The sequence below is a fragment of the Lepus europaeus genome, chromosome 13 (genome assembly GCF_033115175.1).
Source record: "Lepus europaeus isolate LE1 chromosome 13, mLepTim1.pri, whole genome shotgun sequence".
NCBI lineage: Eukaryota > Metazoa > Chordata > Mammalia > Lagomorpha > Leporidae > Lepus > Lepus europaeus.
This window is the reverse complement of record NC_084839.1, coordinates 60,915,986-60,933,379: the sequence shown is the minus strand read 5'-3', so window position 1 is coordinate 60,933,379 and position 17,394 is coordinate 60,915,986. Positions and strand designations below refer to the sequence as shown.

Below are 17,394 nucleotides of genomic sequence, written 5' to 3'. Positions count from 1 at the left end.
ACTTGAATTTTATTATTGGCTAAATAACTTTGCTCATAAAGGCAAGATTCTAACATATTAGTAGGGATTTGTACTGTGGTTATTTGGATTATACTATGTTTTCTTGGTGTTAACAGAATTTGTCTGGAAATGAGAATTTTCCTGTTATTGCCAAAAGTGAAAAGGGGTCTTTGATTTGTGGAGGATATGGTTCATAAATAAATTGCTTGAATAAGATGAGCATAGGTTATGTTAGGGTAACGAATGTCTGAAAATCAGATGCTGAGAGAAGGTACGAGGATGGAGAGAATGCAGGCTAGGATATTGGGAAGAATGTGGTGCAGGGGCCTTAACTGTGCAGGTTTCAGGCTCCTCTATCTTTCCTATGAAAAAAAGAAATAAAAGATAAGCCTTGAAAATTGGAATTCACTTTTCTCGTGGTGTAAGTTGAATCTTATTTAAACTGTGAAATCATTGCCAATTAGGAGATAACACAGACATTCAGATTAAGTGCCATTGTACCTACTGGGTGGGGGATATCCACAGAAGAGAAGATCTTTTTTTTTTTTTTTTTTTTTAATTTTTGACAGGCAGAATGGACAGTAGAGGGAGACAGAGAGAAAGGTCTTCCTTTTGCCGTTGGTTCACCCTCCAATGTCCGCCACGGTAGGCTTGCTGCGGCTGGCGCACCACGCTGCTCCGATGGCAGGAGCCAGGTGCTTATCCTGGTCTCCCATGCGGGTGCAGGGCCCAAGCACTTGGGCCATCCTCCACTGCACTCCCGGGCCACAGCAGAGAGCTGGCCTGGAAGAGGGGCAACCGGGACAGGATCGGTGCCCCGACTGGGACTAGAACCTGGTGTGCCGGTGCCGCAAGGCGGAGGATTAGCTTGTTAAGCCACAGCGCCGGCCAGAAGAGATGATCTTAATTCCAAAAACCTTTAGTCATGATAACCTTAAAATATTTTCACATGAAAGCTTACCAGTATTTGATAGCATCTTGAACATCTCCAGAAGTAACAACATTGCCCTATTTGCAAAATTTCAAAAACCATGTTTTATAATACAAAATAATTGGGTTTTTCTGAGTTGTGATTTGGTATTTAAGCTATTTTCCTCTCAAGGTATTTCACCATGAGCCTTCAAATTCTATCTTGTTATTCATTGAGCTAGTCATATATATTAATTCACACTTTTCCTTGCTCTGTTTTTTTGTAGCTGGTGCTGTCTCACTAGCATTTCTTATCTGTTAGATCAGGAAGGATGCTTCTGTCTATCATTTGCTTTCAGACCTAAATTATTCTTAAAATGTCTTTTCAGGAGTCCTTCAATAATGTTAAACAGTGGCTGCAGGAAATAGATCGTTATGCCAGTGAAAACGTCAATAAGTTGTTGGTAGGGAACAAATGTGATCTGACCACAAAGAAAGTAGTAGACTACACAACAGCAAAGGTATGTTTAAAGTTTGGCTTTCACACTGAATTTGAAGGTGCTGGATTTGTGTTATGGTTATGGAGCCATTTTAGCTTTAAAAAGCATGCACACTGGAATGCACTGCCAGTTCCTGAGTGTCTGTCTGGGTCCAGTGAACTCCTTCTTCCTTTATTCATCTTTTCAGATGGTATAAATGCACTAAGTGAAAAAGGTTTTCCAGTGCTAATTGTGCCCTATTACTCTTAGGAATTTGCTGATTCCCTTGGAATTCCTTTTTTGGAAACCAGTGCTAAGAACGCAACGAATGTAGAACAGTCCTTCATGACGATGGCAGCTGAGATTAAAAAGCGAATGGGCCCTGGAGCAACAGCTGGTGGCGCAGAGAAGTCTAATGTTAAAATTCAGAGCACTCCAGTCAAGCAGTCAGGTGGAGGTTGCTGCTAAAATTTGCCTCCGTCCTTTTCTCACAGCAATGAATTTGCAATCTGAACCCAAGTGAAAAAACAAAATTGCCTGAATTGTACTGTATGTAGCTGCACTACAACAGATTCTTACCGTCTCCACAAAGGTCAGAGATTGTAAATGGTCAATACTGACTTTTTTTTTATTCCCTCAAGACCGCTAACTTCATTTTCAGAACTGTTTTAAACCTTTGTGTGCTGGTTTATAAAATAATGTGTGTAATCCTTGTTGCTTTCCTGATACCAGACTGTTCCCCGTGGTTGGTTAGAATATATTTTGTTTTGATGTTTATATTGGCATGTTTAGATGTCGGGTTTAGTCTTCTGAAGATGAAGTTCAGCCATTTTGTAACAAACAGCACAACCAGTGTCTGTCACTTTCCATGCATAAAGTTTAGTGAGATGTTCTATGTAAGATCTGATTTGCTAGTTCTTCCTTGTAGAGTTATAAATGGAAAGATTACACTATCTGATTAATAGTTTCTTCATACTCTGCATATAATTTGTGGCTGCAGGATATTGTAATTTGTTGCACACTATGTAACAAACAACTGAAGATATGTTTAATAAATATTGTACTTATTGGAGTAATATCAAATTATATGGTGATAAGTATTTTTAATTCTTATGGTTAAAGGGAACTAGAGCCTTGCATTAAACTTAAAACCAGCCATTTGTGTGTGCAACCAAGGGCATTGTAGACCTACTTATCTTAGAGCAGCAGTCGATAATTTGCTTTCTGGATACTATACCTGACAAACGACCTAGGGAGACTTCTGTGCAGTGTAGGGATTAAACCAACTTGAGTGATTCAGGGAGCTCAAACTGTATGAAAAGTAAGTTTTAGAGTATATACTATCTTGCCCATTATCTCTGATCCTTCTGTAAAATCATTGGAAATGGCTTTATTGGTCAACATTTCCTTAACTGACCTGTGGTACAGGTGGAAAGCAGCACACCTTTCCTAACTGGCAAGTGTCAGAATGTGTGTGCTAAGCTTGTTTCTTCCTGCTCTGAGTCATGTCAACTATTTTACCCTTCATAGTTGTATAACTTAACCTTGGAGGAGAATTTACTATTGAAGTAGAAAACAGAAAATTTGCCTGAATGTTACAAATTATCTCTAAAAAGAAACTGAAACATGAGAATGCTGGGGGTGGGGGGATGATAAATGAGAATCTATTTATTACAGTGAAATTTTGCACATTTGGAAATTTTGTTAAATAGGACCGTCAAGATCTTACAGTTTGTGTTTATCGTGGGAAACAGAGTATCTACTGGTGACACTGGCATTTTAAGGTGACAGAGGTCGAAATTGTTTCCTTAGGTTGAAGTAGCAGCCAAAACATTCTTCACTTAGAGGCTTGGGATGTGGCTGTTAGCAACACATTTTATTGTGGGGTCTTCAATGATAAAATTTAAGCTAAAACAAGCCAAAAATTATAGGTTTCTTTATTTTTCACTAAACAGGCAATTGAAATACATGGTACAAAAATAAGTGGCAAGATTATTGTAAAATGAAATGGACAGAATAAATATTCACTTTAATTTTCCATCTATGAGAATTTCACAATAAAATCATAGTTTACTTTGTATTATTATAGACGTGCTTATTGGATCTATTCATCATTACATAAGGCAACTGACAAATTCCTGAAGTTACCAATAATTATTTGGGTGAAGGATTTTTTTTTAACGTTTCAAAAGGTTTGGTTTTATGCCTTAACCAGTACAGTATATAAAGGGGAAGAATCAGAAACTTGTAAAAAGTAGCTAAATGTTACAAAAGGTAAACCATGTGATGCCATGCACTTCAGCTTTATACAGCAAAAGTTGTTCAAACCATCAGCCTGTTAGTGAGCAGAACACACGCATGAATTTAAGATGTGAACATATTTACAGTTTGGGAAATTCTAGTACTTTTTCCCCTATGACATCCAGGCTTAGGACTTAACCAAGCAGTTTAGCATGCTTCACTATCTGCTTTTATGTCTATGCCAATAAATGCAGTATTGAAAAAAAATTCCCATTTCTACTTCCATTTTCAAGTACAAACATTTCAAGAAATGGCTTTATGTTTACTTAAAGGGAATTATCAACTGTCATGTTTTAAAAGCAGATGCCATAAATTAACTTACAGTGAGGGGTGTTCTAAACTCAAAGCAGTAGCAAGCTCTGGGAAATCTTTAAAGCCAGTATTATATGAGCAGTAACTTCCTACCTGAAGTTCCCTCTGGCATCTTGGTGTTCCCATTTATGCTTTGAAACAGCCACATGAATACCTTCCATCTGCTGATGAGCTTAGCCATTGATCTGCAACCACTAAGGTCTAGGATTAGTTTAGAATTGTTAATTGCAATTGCAAGGCAAATTCAGCTATTATTACCAATCCTTTGTGGACTCAATTTCCATAAATTTAATGGGACTAAGTTTTTATGCTAGGGTGGTACCATAATGCACCAGCTAGCCAGTTTGTGCAGGGAAATGCTGGCGGCAACATCTTGGTTCAGACAGTTTCACCATTTTAAGGGAGGTGTTTTATACTCTTTGGTGGTATCAACAACCAAATTGAGTTAGCACCCTATAGTCAGTCATACTTTATTTCAAACAGACTGAACAAAAATATCTTAGGATCACTTCCAGGTAAAGTAGAATATTCTATGAAAATTCCTGTCAGCTGAAGCTGGTAGTTAGTAGGCTGAATGACAAGAGATTGCCACATTGTGTATTCTATGATATAATACTGGACAGTTTGTTTCTATGGTGTTGTCACCTTCCGGTTTTTATGCCAACAGACTTATTTTCATGACTGTCAAATACCAGTATCTAAATGTATTTAACTCTAAAGGCTGTCCTGTAACATACGTTGCAAAGGCCTGTTCCAGTTGAAATGTATCCATTAAAAAGAGGCCATTATACATAACTTTTAAAAAAATCAATTCTAGATTTTTTTAAACTTTTACATATATGCTTATAATTGGTAGTAATTTCCTAGGGAGATGTCGTTTTTTAAAATCTCACTATGTATGGGACCAACATTAAGATGGAGATGGTACGATCAGAAGACAGTTTAATTCTGATCATGCCATAGTACCAGCAGGCACTTGAAATATTTTTCTGTGTAGCTACTATTGAGTGGCTAATCTTTCAGTATTAAAATTTAACAGCTTTTCTCCCCAGTGACTCTAAAGTCTGAGATATTCTAAAACAGAAAAATCACATTTCATAGAACTTTTGTTCCTATTGTGTGAGTGTACTGTGCTTTCTTCTTTCCAATATTCATTCATGGCCCAACCAGAAGATTTAAAACACTTTTTTGTGGAGTCTGTGGTTGTTAGCAAAAACTGGCCATTTGCTTCAGTAAGTTAGGGAATGGATGTTTTAAGTGGTTGATCCATTGTTGTTGCTGTTGTAGTTTTCTATGAGAATATTTAAATGTCAACTCCTAAGCAACAAAGAATTCCCTTTACTTCTCTGACAGGTTTGGTTTATGTAGTGAACCAGGGTATGTGATTTTAACCATTCCCTTCTATGACCTGAGAGTAGGAGGAGTAGTAAGAATGGAGGAACAAATTCTTCCAGAAGTACCCATAGCCATGCTGAAGGACAATGGTAGTTCTCAAAGTCCCTGACGCATTTGAAGATAACAGGCAGGAAGCTGGAGACCTAAGCCCTGGAGATGACAAAAGGTGTTATAACTATCCAAAGTAATCTGTACAGGTTCTCTTCATTTATATGCCCTTCCTTGTGCAGAGTAAAAGTCTCTAAAGACACATTTACAAACCTAAGCCTCATTTTATGGAAAGACCCAAGGTTTCTGGCCAGCCATTCACTTTTTTCAGTCTTTTTCATAAAAATGCCTGACAATACCAGCTGTCTTAGTTGAAAGTGGAATAGTATAAGAGCTTTGCCTGTTTTAAATTGGACAGAGGAGACAATAGCTGTCTTATTTGATCAAAAATTGCAAAGCCATGTGCTCTTTGTAGAGAAGCACCAAACAGAAAACCTTAGTTTGGGAAGGATTCATTGTAAATAAAGGTAGTAACTTAATAGCCCTTACTTCAAGAAGAGAAAGGCATTTTAAAGCTCATGTGTTAGAGTTAAGTTTCCCGCGTGACGATATTAAATGGCTCTTGCAAGAACATTTCAAAGTTTTCTTTTCATAAACCAACTTTTGGTTGACACAGTACATCTGAGAAGCTGCCTGAAAGAGAAAGATGAGTTTGTTACAGGCAGAATGTTGGCAAATGAACAAAGACGACTCCTCAGATTGCTTTGACGCAGATACAGAGACTCCCTGCTCACATGTGATATTCCTACACTGAGTGAGTTCTTACCTAGAAAATCCACATTTTGTGGTAGGAGATGAAGTGCCAGTTATTAAGTACACTAAGCAGTGGCAACCGCAAAGTGCACACCAATCCTTGTAGCTCCTTTCCTACCATTCCCTGTTACGGCTTCTCAAGAGATCACAAACCAGTTGTCCTACTTGTGCTGTCTTGCCACTCCGGCTGTTCTCCAGCCCTTTTTGAGAGGGTGGTGGGAAGGACTTATCAGTGCTGTCAGAAATGAGTTAGGCAAGAAAACCCTGCAGAATGGTGGTAGCCTGGTCCAGCCTCATGCTGGAGAAGGGTCCGTGTAGAACTGAAGGAAGTACAGACAAGTTGTGCTTCTAGTATCTTTGGGTGGCATGGGTATGTGAAGAGACTGCTGCTGAAACGGGAGCATGGAGCACCCTCCTGAGCAGGCGGCAGTCCGGGGAAGCACCACAGGGAGCTATCATGACAGAAGATGCGCACACTTCTGGCAATGGTGGCCACTCCTTTTTCAGTGCTTCCTGGATCTCATTTGTTTCAACAGCTTTGACCTCACCAGAAGTCATCAACTGTCTGTGTCCTAATCGGCACTGGGTTGGATGGCAGATTTTCTTTTTGGGTTCCTCTACTTACCAGGTTAAACTCTTTCACTTGGGCGCTCTTTTGCTGTCATTGGCTTGTTCTCAGGGATGAGGGCACAGCCAGCCAGCAGGTCCACAGAAGTTAAGATAGAGTCATACAGGCGATCTGCCTGGCTCTCCAGCTCACCAGACTGCCTTGCGATCCTCCCAAGGACATCCTTTAAAACTGACAGTGAGGGTCAGAGCAGTTAGACCGAAAGAACCCACGCAGATATTGCCCACTAAATAATTTCCTAAAGAACAGACAGGGTTATAGCATTCAGCACATCATCAGAACCTGGCAGCAGATTCCAAATGCCCACCCTTTCTCAATGGTGATTCTACTGGGACTTCTATGTTAATTTAACAATTCAAGCCAACAGAATTCACTGGCTCCACTCTGGAATTACAAAACCCAAGAAGGGCACAGGGACGTGGTTTTCTGGTGAGTGGTATTATCTGACGTCAGAGGTGGGACACAGGGTACACCCATATCCTTGCATGCACGAGGACAACACGTCAAGCCTTAGACAAAGGGCCCTGCTGCTACCAGATTCTAACAACTTCTGTTGGCAAAGGGACTGCTGTTTCATAATATGGGTGGTCTAGTGATACATTTATGGAAATGCTTGTGACCCCTTTTTTGTGGGTCCCAAGCAGATGATCCAAGCAGGCTAAGACAGGACTGCTAGTGAGGCCAAGATTCACATCTATAGTCAGAAGTGTTCATGTGACAAAAGGGATGGGCTAGGATCAGGGTACATCACTACACAGCAGGCTTGGGTTTTCTCTTAAAAAAAAATTTCTTTCACTAAGCACACAGGCTGCCTTAGCTTCCTGCGCCTTAATCAGCTGTGTTAACGCTCCCAAGTTTCCTGCTGGCCGCGGTAGCATCTGTCAGCAGAGGAACGGCAAAGGGAAGCTGCAATCTGCAGACAGTGCTGACTGGATGGGCGGGAGGAGGAGCGCAGCGGCCCCCAGCAAAGCCACGTCCGTGCTGTGTCATCGGCAAGTGCTGTGCTGACAACTCCTGAGTGCATCTTCCTCAGGCTGCCCTGTGTGGGCAATCTTTTCCTGGAACGTTCTTTTTCTGGAATGTTCTTTTTCTGCAACTTTTATTTTAGACTTTTAGGACAGTTGTGCCAAGTAAAAAGTAGGGAAGGGGAATGAAAGATATCTTTTTCCCAGTAAGATTTTTGTGTTCAGTTAATAACCACATAGAGTGGCCTAGTTTGGCTTAATGACAACAGCTTTGAGTTGAGTCATGTGGCCTAGTGTAATACGGAGTTTGTTGTGGGATGTAGTGCGCCCAAGTACCTGGGTCAGGAAGAAGTAAAAACCTGCCAGATCCTCATGTGGAGGCCTTTGGCAGGAGGCTGAGAGGGCATGGTTGGGGGGCAGGGAGCAGATATTGGCATCATGCCGTGAAGGCTATAAGAAAAGGTCCTACAGAAGCTAAGGGGAGAGAGGGAGGGAGAGAGAGTGTGAGTGTGTGCGCGCGTGCATGCGTACGCTGTCTGCAGCATGCTCTGGGGCAGCAAAATGTGCATGGCACTAGCTGGAGACAGACTGAGTGTTAAGAGGAGCTTGCAAAGCTCCTGACTGGTCCAGAGAATGGGGGAGGGGGCGTCAATGTGAAGAGAGCCTGGAAACAGATCTGAAAGTCACAGAAAACCCTAAGCCCTGGCCTGTGAAACACCCTCAGATCCCTTCTGAGACAAGGGCCAAGCAGAACCTTCTCATCAGATTAAGCACCAGAAAGTATTTTTAAGTGAAGGTCAGAGAACCTTTTTCTTTTTTTTTTTAATTTTTTGAGAAAGCTGCATTTAATCTAAATGCCTGCAACAGCTCCTGGGCCAAAGGTAGGAGCTGGAAATAAGCAATCCAGGGCTCTCATGTGGGTGGCAGGAAAAGCCCTTTTCCTGCCTTCCAGGATGCATTAGCTGGAGCTGGGTATCAAACCTAGATACATGTAGCTTTGAAAAAGGCCTACTTTGGAGGCCAGCATTATGGCACAGCAGATAAAGCTGCCGCCTTTGATGCTGGCATCCCATCCTGGCTGCTCCACTTCCAATCCAGCTCTTTGCTTTAGGGCCTGGGAAAGCAGCAGAAGATGGCCCAAGTGCCTGGGTCCCTGCACCCGGGTGGAAGACCTAGAAGAAGCTCCTGGCTCCTGCATGGCCCAGCCTTGGCTGTTGAAGCTATTTGGGAAATTAACCAGCAGATGGAAGATCTCCTTGTCCCTCCATCTAACTCCATCCTTCAGATAAATAAAATACATCTTTAAAAACAGGGGGGAAAAAAAAGGCCTACTTTCACATGTGACTTCCATGAAGAGAGGAGGTTCCCAGTATTTTTGAACTCTCCCTTTTGCTGAGGCCCCTGTGCTTCAAGACATAGCAGAGGCTCAGCCAGGCTGCTATTTCTTCTGTGGCCTGAAGCAAATTCACAGCTCTTAAAATAAGGTGATGGCAATAACAGTATCCGTCTCACAAGGGTGTGATTAAGAAGCGGGGAAGAAAAGGGTCTGCGAACTGCTTCTGCAGTGTCTGGCCCACAGGAACTATTCAGTGAGATGCTGATGTAATTAGAAGTAGCAAGGGAGCTTAGCAGGGGCTAGCACGGTGGCACAGGGAGTTAAGCCACCACCCGTGATACCAGCATCCCATGAGCCCCGGTTTGAATCCCAGCTGCTACACTTTGACCCAGCTCCCTGCTAATGCACCTGGGAAAGCAGTGGAAGATGGTCCAAATGCTAGGGCCTCTGCATCCACTTGAGAGACCCAGATAAGAGTTCTAGTCTCCTGGCTTTAGCCTGGCCCAGCCCTGGCCATTGTGACCATCTGGGGAGTGAACAAATGGACAGAATATATCTTACACTCCCCTACACCACACCCTGTACCTGCCTTTCAAATAAAATATAAGTAAATCTTTAAAAAAAGGGGGGGGGTGTATGTGTGCTTAGCATACCCAATTTCTGCCCAACAAAACACCTAAAAAACCCTAGTACAAGAGAACAAGGCAAGAGCACAAACAGGCCTTAAGGAGGCAGAGGACTGCAAAGGGCACATATAACTCATAATCACTTCCCACTGCAAACCCTTCAGTGGTCCCTGTCCATCAAAACCCCTCTGCCTACCCAGGGCTTTTGCCAGGGTACATCCAGTTATGTTTAGAAACACTGCATTATCACACCTGCTGGGGAGAGGGGGCTTACTGGTGTCTAGTGGGGCCAGGGTACTGCTAAACCCTACAATGCATAGAAGACCTAGACAACAGAGAACTTCATGGCAACAGTGACCACCTCCCCAGTACACACCTGCCCACTACTCTGATAAGGAAAGCGCCTCTTCACTGATTCTCAAAGTCTTTTGACTCCTCTTGGTTCAGCTTTGCTTAGGCTATCTAACTTCCAGTATAAATCTCATATCACTCCAAAACAGGCATAATGTAGATGGGCTCTTTCAGTACTTGGTTGTAGTCTTATAAGAAATGATGGTCTCCTTTGGCTGCATCAGTTCAAGGCTTTTTTAAATTTGAGAGGGAGAATGAGAGTGTACACGCACAAGCACATACTCCCACCCACTGGCCCAGATGTATACACTCGCCAGGGCTGGGACAGACGGAAGTTGGGAACTGAATCCAGGTCTCCCACATGGGTGGCAGGGATCCCAGCCATTTGAGCCATCACTGCTGCCTCCTCCCATGGTCTGCATGAACAGGAAGCTAGAATCAGGAGCAGAGCTAAGACTCAAACCTAGACACTCCAGTATGGGAAATGGGTATCCCAACTGGTGTCCTGCTCAACAGCTAGGTCAAATACCCACCAACAATTCATTGCCTCAACCTCCCACGCACCTGGCTTATTCTCTATATTGTATCTCCCCCTGCAAGGGAATGGCAATCTTTGGCAGCTGGTGCGCTGTGATCTTCACTTTCTAAACTGGGAATCAATTCTACAAGAGATTCCAGGTTAGCTTGCACACTACTGCCAGCCATCTCTTCTCAGAGACCACACGGATTGTTTTCAAATCCTTTTCATCAATACAATCCTTCCTCAAATCAGAACACAAAGCAGATAAGCACAGAGGAATTCAACTTGAGCTGGATAATATGGGGAACCCCTGGAGGGCTACCCACCAAGTGCCCCAGCCATACACTTAAGATCACTGGATTAAAATAGGATTCCCATCCAGAATACCACCAGAGAAATGTAAGTAGAAGTAAAAGAGAATGTCATTCTGGTGGGTTCGATGCCTCCTTTCTAATAGGCTTACTCTTTATGCTGGTGACTGCTTCATGCTGGGTTTGCAGGAGATGAAATGATGTGAAGAGCTGCCTGAGGGGTCAGGCACAGGGCTCTAAGGTCACGGGTCAATGGAGGAGGGGTTCCTGCAATGCTGGCTCCTTGCCAGGACAGAGTTGGTCTCTTGGCCTGTTGCTAAGAGGAGTAAGAGCTGGCTAACAGAAAAACCTCAGGCACCTAAATAAGCATAAACCAAGAGGATGGAGAACCATGAAATAAATCTATGTAGCTATAGCCAAATGATTTTCAAAAGGCAGAAGGAAAGGAAAATTTTCTAAGTTTATTGAAGAAAGGAAAGTTTCTTTGATAAGCGGTACTGGGATAACTGGACAGCGATGTGTAGAAGAACTAGACTGCTGTCCCTTACAACATACAAATGGATCAAGGACCTGAATGTAAAAACTGAAATGATGAGACACAGGGAAAATGCTCTGAGACATTGGCGTGGGCAAAGAATGTTTGGATATGACCCCAAAAGCAAAAAACTGACCAGTGGGTTTGTACAGCAAAGGAGATAATCAACAAAGAGATACTCTACAGAAAAGAGAAAATATTTGCGAATATTCATCTGACAAGAGATTAATATTCAGGATGTATAAGAAACTCAAAACAGTTCAACAGCAAAAACCCAAATAATCTAATAAAAAATGAATAACCTGAATAGACATTTTTCAAAATATACAAATGACCTACAGTATATGAATCTGTGGTCAACATCACTGATCACAAGGAAAAATGTAAAGCAAAACCACAATGAGTTATCATTGTGCCCCATTCAGAATGGCCACTGTCAAAAAGACAAGTAGCAAATGTTGGCATGGATGGGTGTGGAAAAGGGCAACAGAGACACTACTGGTGGGAAGGTACATCAGTGCAGACATCATGGAGAACAGTTTGGAGCTCCTCCCAAAACTGGAATTGTAACTACTATGTGGTTCAGCAATCCCATCACTAAGTATATATTCAAAGGGAATGGAATTATTATGTAAAAGAGAAACCCACACTCCCATGTTTACTGCAGCAGGATTTACAGTTGCCAAGATACGGAATTGCTGAGGTGTCCACTGACAGATGAAAGGATAAAAAAAAAATGTGATAAATATATACAACAGAATAATAATTTTGTCATCTGTAGTAACATGAGTGGGATTCAAGGACCTTACATTAAGTAAAATACGTTGGGCACAGAAAAACATATTGTATACTTCCACTCACTTGCGGAAGCTAAAAAATTTTATCTTGAGGGGCAGGCCACTTAAGATGTCACTTGGGACACCTGCATCCCCAGTGGGAGGGACCGGCTCCGCTCTCAATTCAAGCTAATGTACACCTGGGAGGCATTAAACCTGATGATGGCTCAAAACTAGTTGGGTCCCTACCACCCACGTGGGAAAACTGGATTGAGTTCCTGGCTCTTGGCTTTGGTCTAGTCTAGTTCCAGCTGTTACAGGTATTTGGAGAGCAAACCAAAAGATCTCTTTCTCTCATCTCTCTGCCTTTCAAATAAATAAAATAATAAAATGTTGCTTTCAGGTAGCTGTTCGGTCTAGTGGTTAAGATGCTGGTCAGGAGGCCCACATTTCTCTGTCAGAATGCCTGGGTTTGAGTCTTGGCTCTCTCCTGATGCAGCTTCTTGTGCACCCTGGGAAGCAACACGTGATGGCTCAATGTAACTAGATCCCTGGATTGAACTTCTGGCTTTGGCCTGGCCCAACCCTGGCCATTGTGGGCATTTGGGAAGAGAACCAGCAGTTGGAAGCCCTCTCTCTCAAAAAATAAAAAGTTCACAGAAGAGAGTAGAGTGGTGGTCAGGAGAGGCTGGGAAGAGTGTGTGGGGGGAGGCAAGAAGAAAGGATGGTTATCAGGTACAGAGGTGCCACTGGACAGGAGGGAAAACTTCTCATGTCTAGCACAGGGTAACCACGGTTGACAATAACTAACTATATTTCAAAACAGCCAGTACAGAGAGTTTTGAATGTTTACAACACAAATGGTAAATGAAGTGATGGGTAGGCCACTTACCCTCATCTTATTACACACTGCACACAGGGACTGAAATGCCACACTACACTATACAAATACATACGTGTGTCAAGAATACAGGCTACATGTAAGAAAACAAGAAAACCTCAAGCGTCTCACCTGGGGCATTATCCAGCAGACACTGAAGAAGAATCTCTCCCCTCCGTAAAACACTCTCCGTCAGGGACTGGTGTTCGTCTATATCTTTCTTAAATTGCTTAAAAGCATACGAGAGAAGGAGAAGGGAAAGCGTTATTAACAGCTGTCTTGCCAAGTTCCCCGAGACAAATGCCATGCAGGGTAGCTCGAGGGTGAAGACCCTGCCAGCGAGCAGTCCGCCCGGCAGCGTCACTGCAGCTGCTCTGAGCCCAAGTACACAGAGAGGGCTGTGTCCCATCTGGTTTGCCATCAGGACAGTTTTCTTTTCGCTGAAGATGCTGGCTCCAGGACAGAGTGGAGTCAGGGTTTCCTCCCCATGCCCTGTGTCATGGGGTTCTATTGAACACACAGGGATATGAGATTCCCAAAATAAAATGCATTCTGTCCAAACGGCCCTGCTAAGTGAGACGCACAAGACAGCGCCCATTGCGCTGGTGGCAGAGGGGCTGCCGTGACCCCAACGTTCCTCACCCCACCCCCGCCTTCCCAGACAGCCAGGGCCACTGTTGCAGCACCTCCCAAGCAGCTTGTCTGTTCCCCCTCACAGCTCCAGGCCTTGTAGCTGACTGTTCTTGATGTCCTTTAGGTGCTGAGAAGTGTAAACCTGGATCCATGACCGCCTTTACTGCAGGCTGCAGAACCTAGTGCTTCAAATTTGGAAGTGATAATTTTGCTCTTGGATTTATTATTTTGCTGTGATAACTGTACATACATTATTTTATTCTCTGGTATTCTGTGTCGTTTATATGCTTCTTCAGTCCCACTTTGTTATTAATACAAAGCCCAAGTATGCGGGAAAGTAAATCACAGGCAAACTAAGTGAATACAGGGCAGGTGATGTGGCACAGCAGGTGACGCGCCATTTGCAATGCCCCGATTCCATAAGGGATTGCTGGTTCAAGTCCTTTGCTTCCGACCCAGCTCCTTGCTATTGCAGCCCAGGAGGCAGCAGATGATGCCTGAAGTGCTTGGGCCCTGTCACCCACATGAGAAACTCAGATGGAGTTCTGGGCTCTCGGCTTCAGCTTCACCCAGCCCCGGCTGTTGTGGGCATTTGGGGATTGAGCCAGTAGACCAAGGATCTCTTTCTCTCTTCCTTTAAAAGTAGATGAAAATGAACATTTTTAAAAATATGTGAATATACACCTACTTGCCTATAAGATACTTGAAAATTTCATGGGAAAATCAATCTTTTAATTCCATTTTCCACGATATTTTTGAAGGGCCCTTGTCCTAGGTCTTGATGTAAGCTTGAGTCAAGGTAGCGCATAGGTATGCAGGAGCCATGCACTAGTTCTGTGCGGGGAAGGGGTGAGTGCTCGCTTCCACCTCGTGACACAGTTGTGTGGCTGCCACAAGAGGCCTAGGCCACACTGATCTGCAGGACTCAGTCCTGGCTCAGCCTTTAGCTAGGATCATTGCTTCTGGTCAGCTTGGACCTGAGGCACAGAAGGTGGGTATGAGGGACAGAGTCCTTCTGTCTGCACTTGGCTCTTATGGGCCAGGAAAGGCTATCAGGGTAGTCTAATAGGGCAATTCCTCTCCCCAGGGGAGTGCTGGTCCTGGGCCCCAGGGCTAGGCCCTGTATGTGCTCACTCTTGGGGTTTGCACACAGAGGCCCATAGCACCCATCTTCCTCAAGCTCAGACTGGGTAGGAAACTCATGGCACCCTCCCTCTGTGTTGCAAGAAGCAGCATTCCCGTTAGGAGGGAGCAGCTGGCCAGGCCTGCCCAAGCCCAAGCGAGACTCCTCCCCTAGGTTTTAGCTGGAAAACAAAGGCCCTTCCTCTAGCAGCAGGGGTGTGGTTGGGTTCCAATGAGACTCTGAGTCAGCTTGGCTTAGCTCCTGCACAAACAGATCACACCCTCTTCTGCTGAAGATACGGCCCGGGAGTTCAGGCTAAGAAACAGCACTGTGGCAGAAAACTCTGCTAGACTAGCTCCAGCCTCAGACCACAAACGCTGCTTCGGCTCCTTCACAAAGACGCAGGGAAAGCTGGTACTGCCAGACAATGACAGTCAATCTGGCCAAGGTGAACAGGATACTTAGGGTAACAACCTTCTCATTTATCCTCCAGTTCAGGACACTTCTGAGAATGAAAGGGACTCATTATTACGTATGCCAGAACAATAGGTACAACCTGGGACAGACATAATCATCCCAAATATATATCATCTAGGATCCAGGTAACTACAACCCACAAAGAGGTAGTTTATTTATCTTTTAAAGATTTATTTGACAGGCAGAGTTACAGGAGGGGAGAGGCAGAGGAGAGAGAAAATGAATCTCTTCCATCCACTGGTTCACTCCCCAAATGGCTGCAAGAGCCAGGGCCAGGCCAGACCAAAGCCAGGCGCTTCATCTGGGTCTCCCATTTGGATGCAGGGATCTACGGACTTGAGTCATCTTCCAGTGCTTTCCCAGGTGCACTGGTAGAAAGCTGGATTGGAGGTGGAGCAGCCAGGTCTTGAACTGGTGCCCATATGGGATGCCAGTGCTGCAGATGACAGCTTTACCTGCCATGCCACTGTACCAGCCCCACACAGAGGTAGTTCAAAAAGCAAAAGAGAAAGGGGCCGGCATTGTGGCATAGCAGGTAAAGCCACTGCCTACAATGCCAGCATCCTACAGGTGTTGATTCAAGTCCTGGATGCTTTATTTCCAACCCAGCTCCCTGCTAATGGTCTAGAAAAAGCAGTGCAAGATGGCATCGGAGATCCAGATGCAACCCCTGGAGCCTGGCTTAGCCCTGGCCATGAAGTCATCTGGGGAGTAAACTAGATGGAAGATCTCTAACTCTCTCAAGTATTTTTCTGAAGAAACAGTAAAAGTAGGGGCCGGCATTGTGGCATAGTGGGCTAAGCCTCCGCCTGCAGTGTTGGCATCCCATATGGGCACTGGTTCATGTCCCAACAGCTCCTCTTCTGATCCAGCTCTCTGCTATGGCCCGGGAAAGCAGTGGAAGATGGCCCAACTGCTTGGGCCCCTGCACCTGTGTGGAAGACCTGGAAGAAGCTCCTGGCTTTGGATTGGTCCAGCTCCAGCCAATGTGGCCATTTAGGGAGTGAACCAGCAATGGAAGACCTTTAACTCTGTCTCTCCCTCTCTTTGTCCATAACTCTACCTCTCTTGACTACATAAATAAAATCTTTAAAAAATAATAACCTAGGTTAAGCTACCGCTCATGATGCTGGCATCCCATGTTGAACAGAGTGCCTGTTTGAGTTCTAGCTTCTCTGCTTCTGATTCAGCTTCCCACTAATTCCCTGGGAAAGGAGTGGAAGATGGGCTAACTACTTGGGCCCCTGCCACTCATGCTGGAGACCCAGCTGCAGTTTCAAGCCCTGGCCATTGCAGCCATTTGGGGAATAAACCAGTGGATGGAAGCTCTGCCCCTCCATTTCTCTGTCACTCTATCAAATAAATAAAATAAATCTTAAAAAATAAAAAAACTGAACTTACAGGGTGGGTGTTTGTTATAGCAGTTAAGCTGCCAGCTGGGATGTATACATCCCATAATGGTATGCCTGGGTTCAAGACCTGGCTCAATTCCCAATTCCAGTTTCCTGCTAACGCATACCTTGGGATGCAGCAGGTGATGGCACAAACATCTGGACTCCAGTCACCTGGGAGCCTTGTACTGAGTTCTCAGTTCCTAACTTTGGCTTGGCCCACCCCTGGCTATTGTGGTTATTTAGAAAAGGAACCGCTGGATGCGAGGTCCCTGCCTGTCTCTACATCTCTCTGCCTCTAAAATAAATTATGTAACAAAAATTAAATTCTTTAATAAGTAAATTTTAATTTAGCCAATAAAATTTCTAAATGAAAAAACCCAGAACCTTAATAAAAAAATAGGCAAAAAAGAACAACAAACAAACCCAAACCAAACCAAAACACACAGAAAAGCAAACTAATGTCAGATTTTTGTTTAAATATCATCAGAATGCCTAGTGTCTACTGTGCAGTCAGTACAACTTCAGTTCAGGACCTTAAACAACAGCGCAGGCCCAGGGAAGTGTGTGTGAAGACGGAAATGCTGTGTGTGTGCACCGCCCACTGTGGCTGCTGAGCACCTGCGATGTGACCACACAGGTCAG

General features: G+C 43.9%; 2 protein-coding genes across 7 annotated transcripts in view; one reads left to right on the top strand and one right to left on the bottom strand.

Annotated features, from left to right (window-relative positions):
- RAB1A (RAB1A, member RAS oncogene family) overlaps positions 1-2,474 on the top strand; it is a 37,848-nt gene extending 35,374 nt beyond the window's left edge. The window contains exons 5-6 of the mRNA XM_062209550.1: positions 1,299-1,430; positions 1,659-2,474. Of these exons, the coding sequence (XP_062065534.1) occupies positions 1,299-1,430; positions 1,659-1,856 (330 nt within the window). The 3' untranslated portion in view covers positions 1,857-2,474. The remainder of the gene's footprint in view (positions 1-1,298; positions 1,431-1,658) is intronic.
- An 834-nt stretch (positions 2,475-3,308) lies between these two features.
- CEP68 (centrosomal protein 68) overlaps positions 3,309-17,394 on the bottom strand; it is a 30,419-nt gene continuing 16,333 nt past the window's right edge. For 5 of the 6 annotated variants that reach the window (XM_062209549.1, XM_062209544.1, XM_062209547.1 and 2 more), the window contains 2 exons: positions 13,258-13,354; positions 3,309-6,996 (listed from right to left, as the gene is read on the bottom strand). In XM_062209549.1, the coding sequence (XP_062065533.1) occupies positions 6,827-6,996; positions 13,258-13,354 (267 nt within the window). In that variant the 3' untranslated portion in view covers positions 3,309-6,826. The remainder of the gene's footprint in view (positions 6,997-13,257; positions 13,355-17,394) is intronic. The other variant, XM_062209545.1, reaches the window with a different exon arrangement.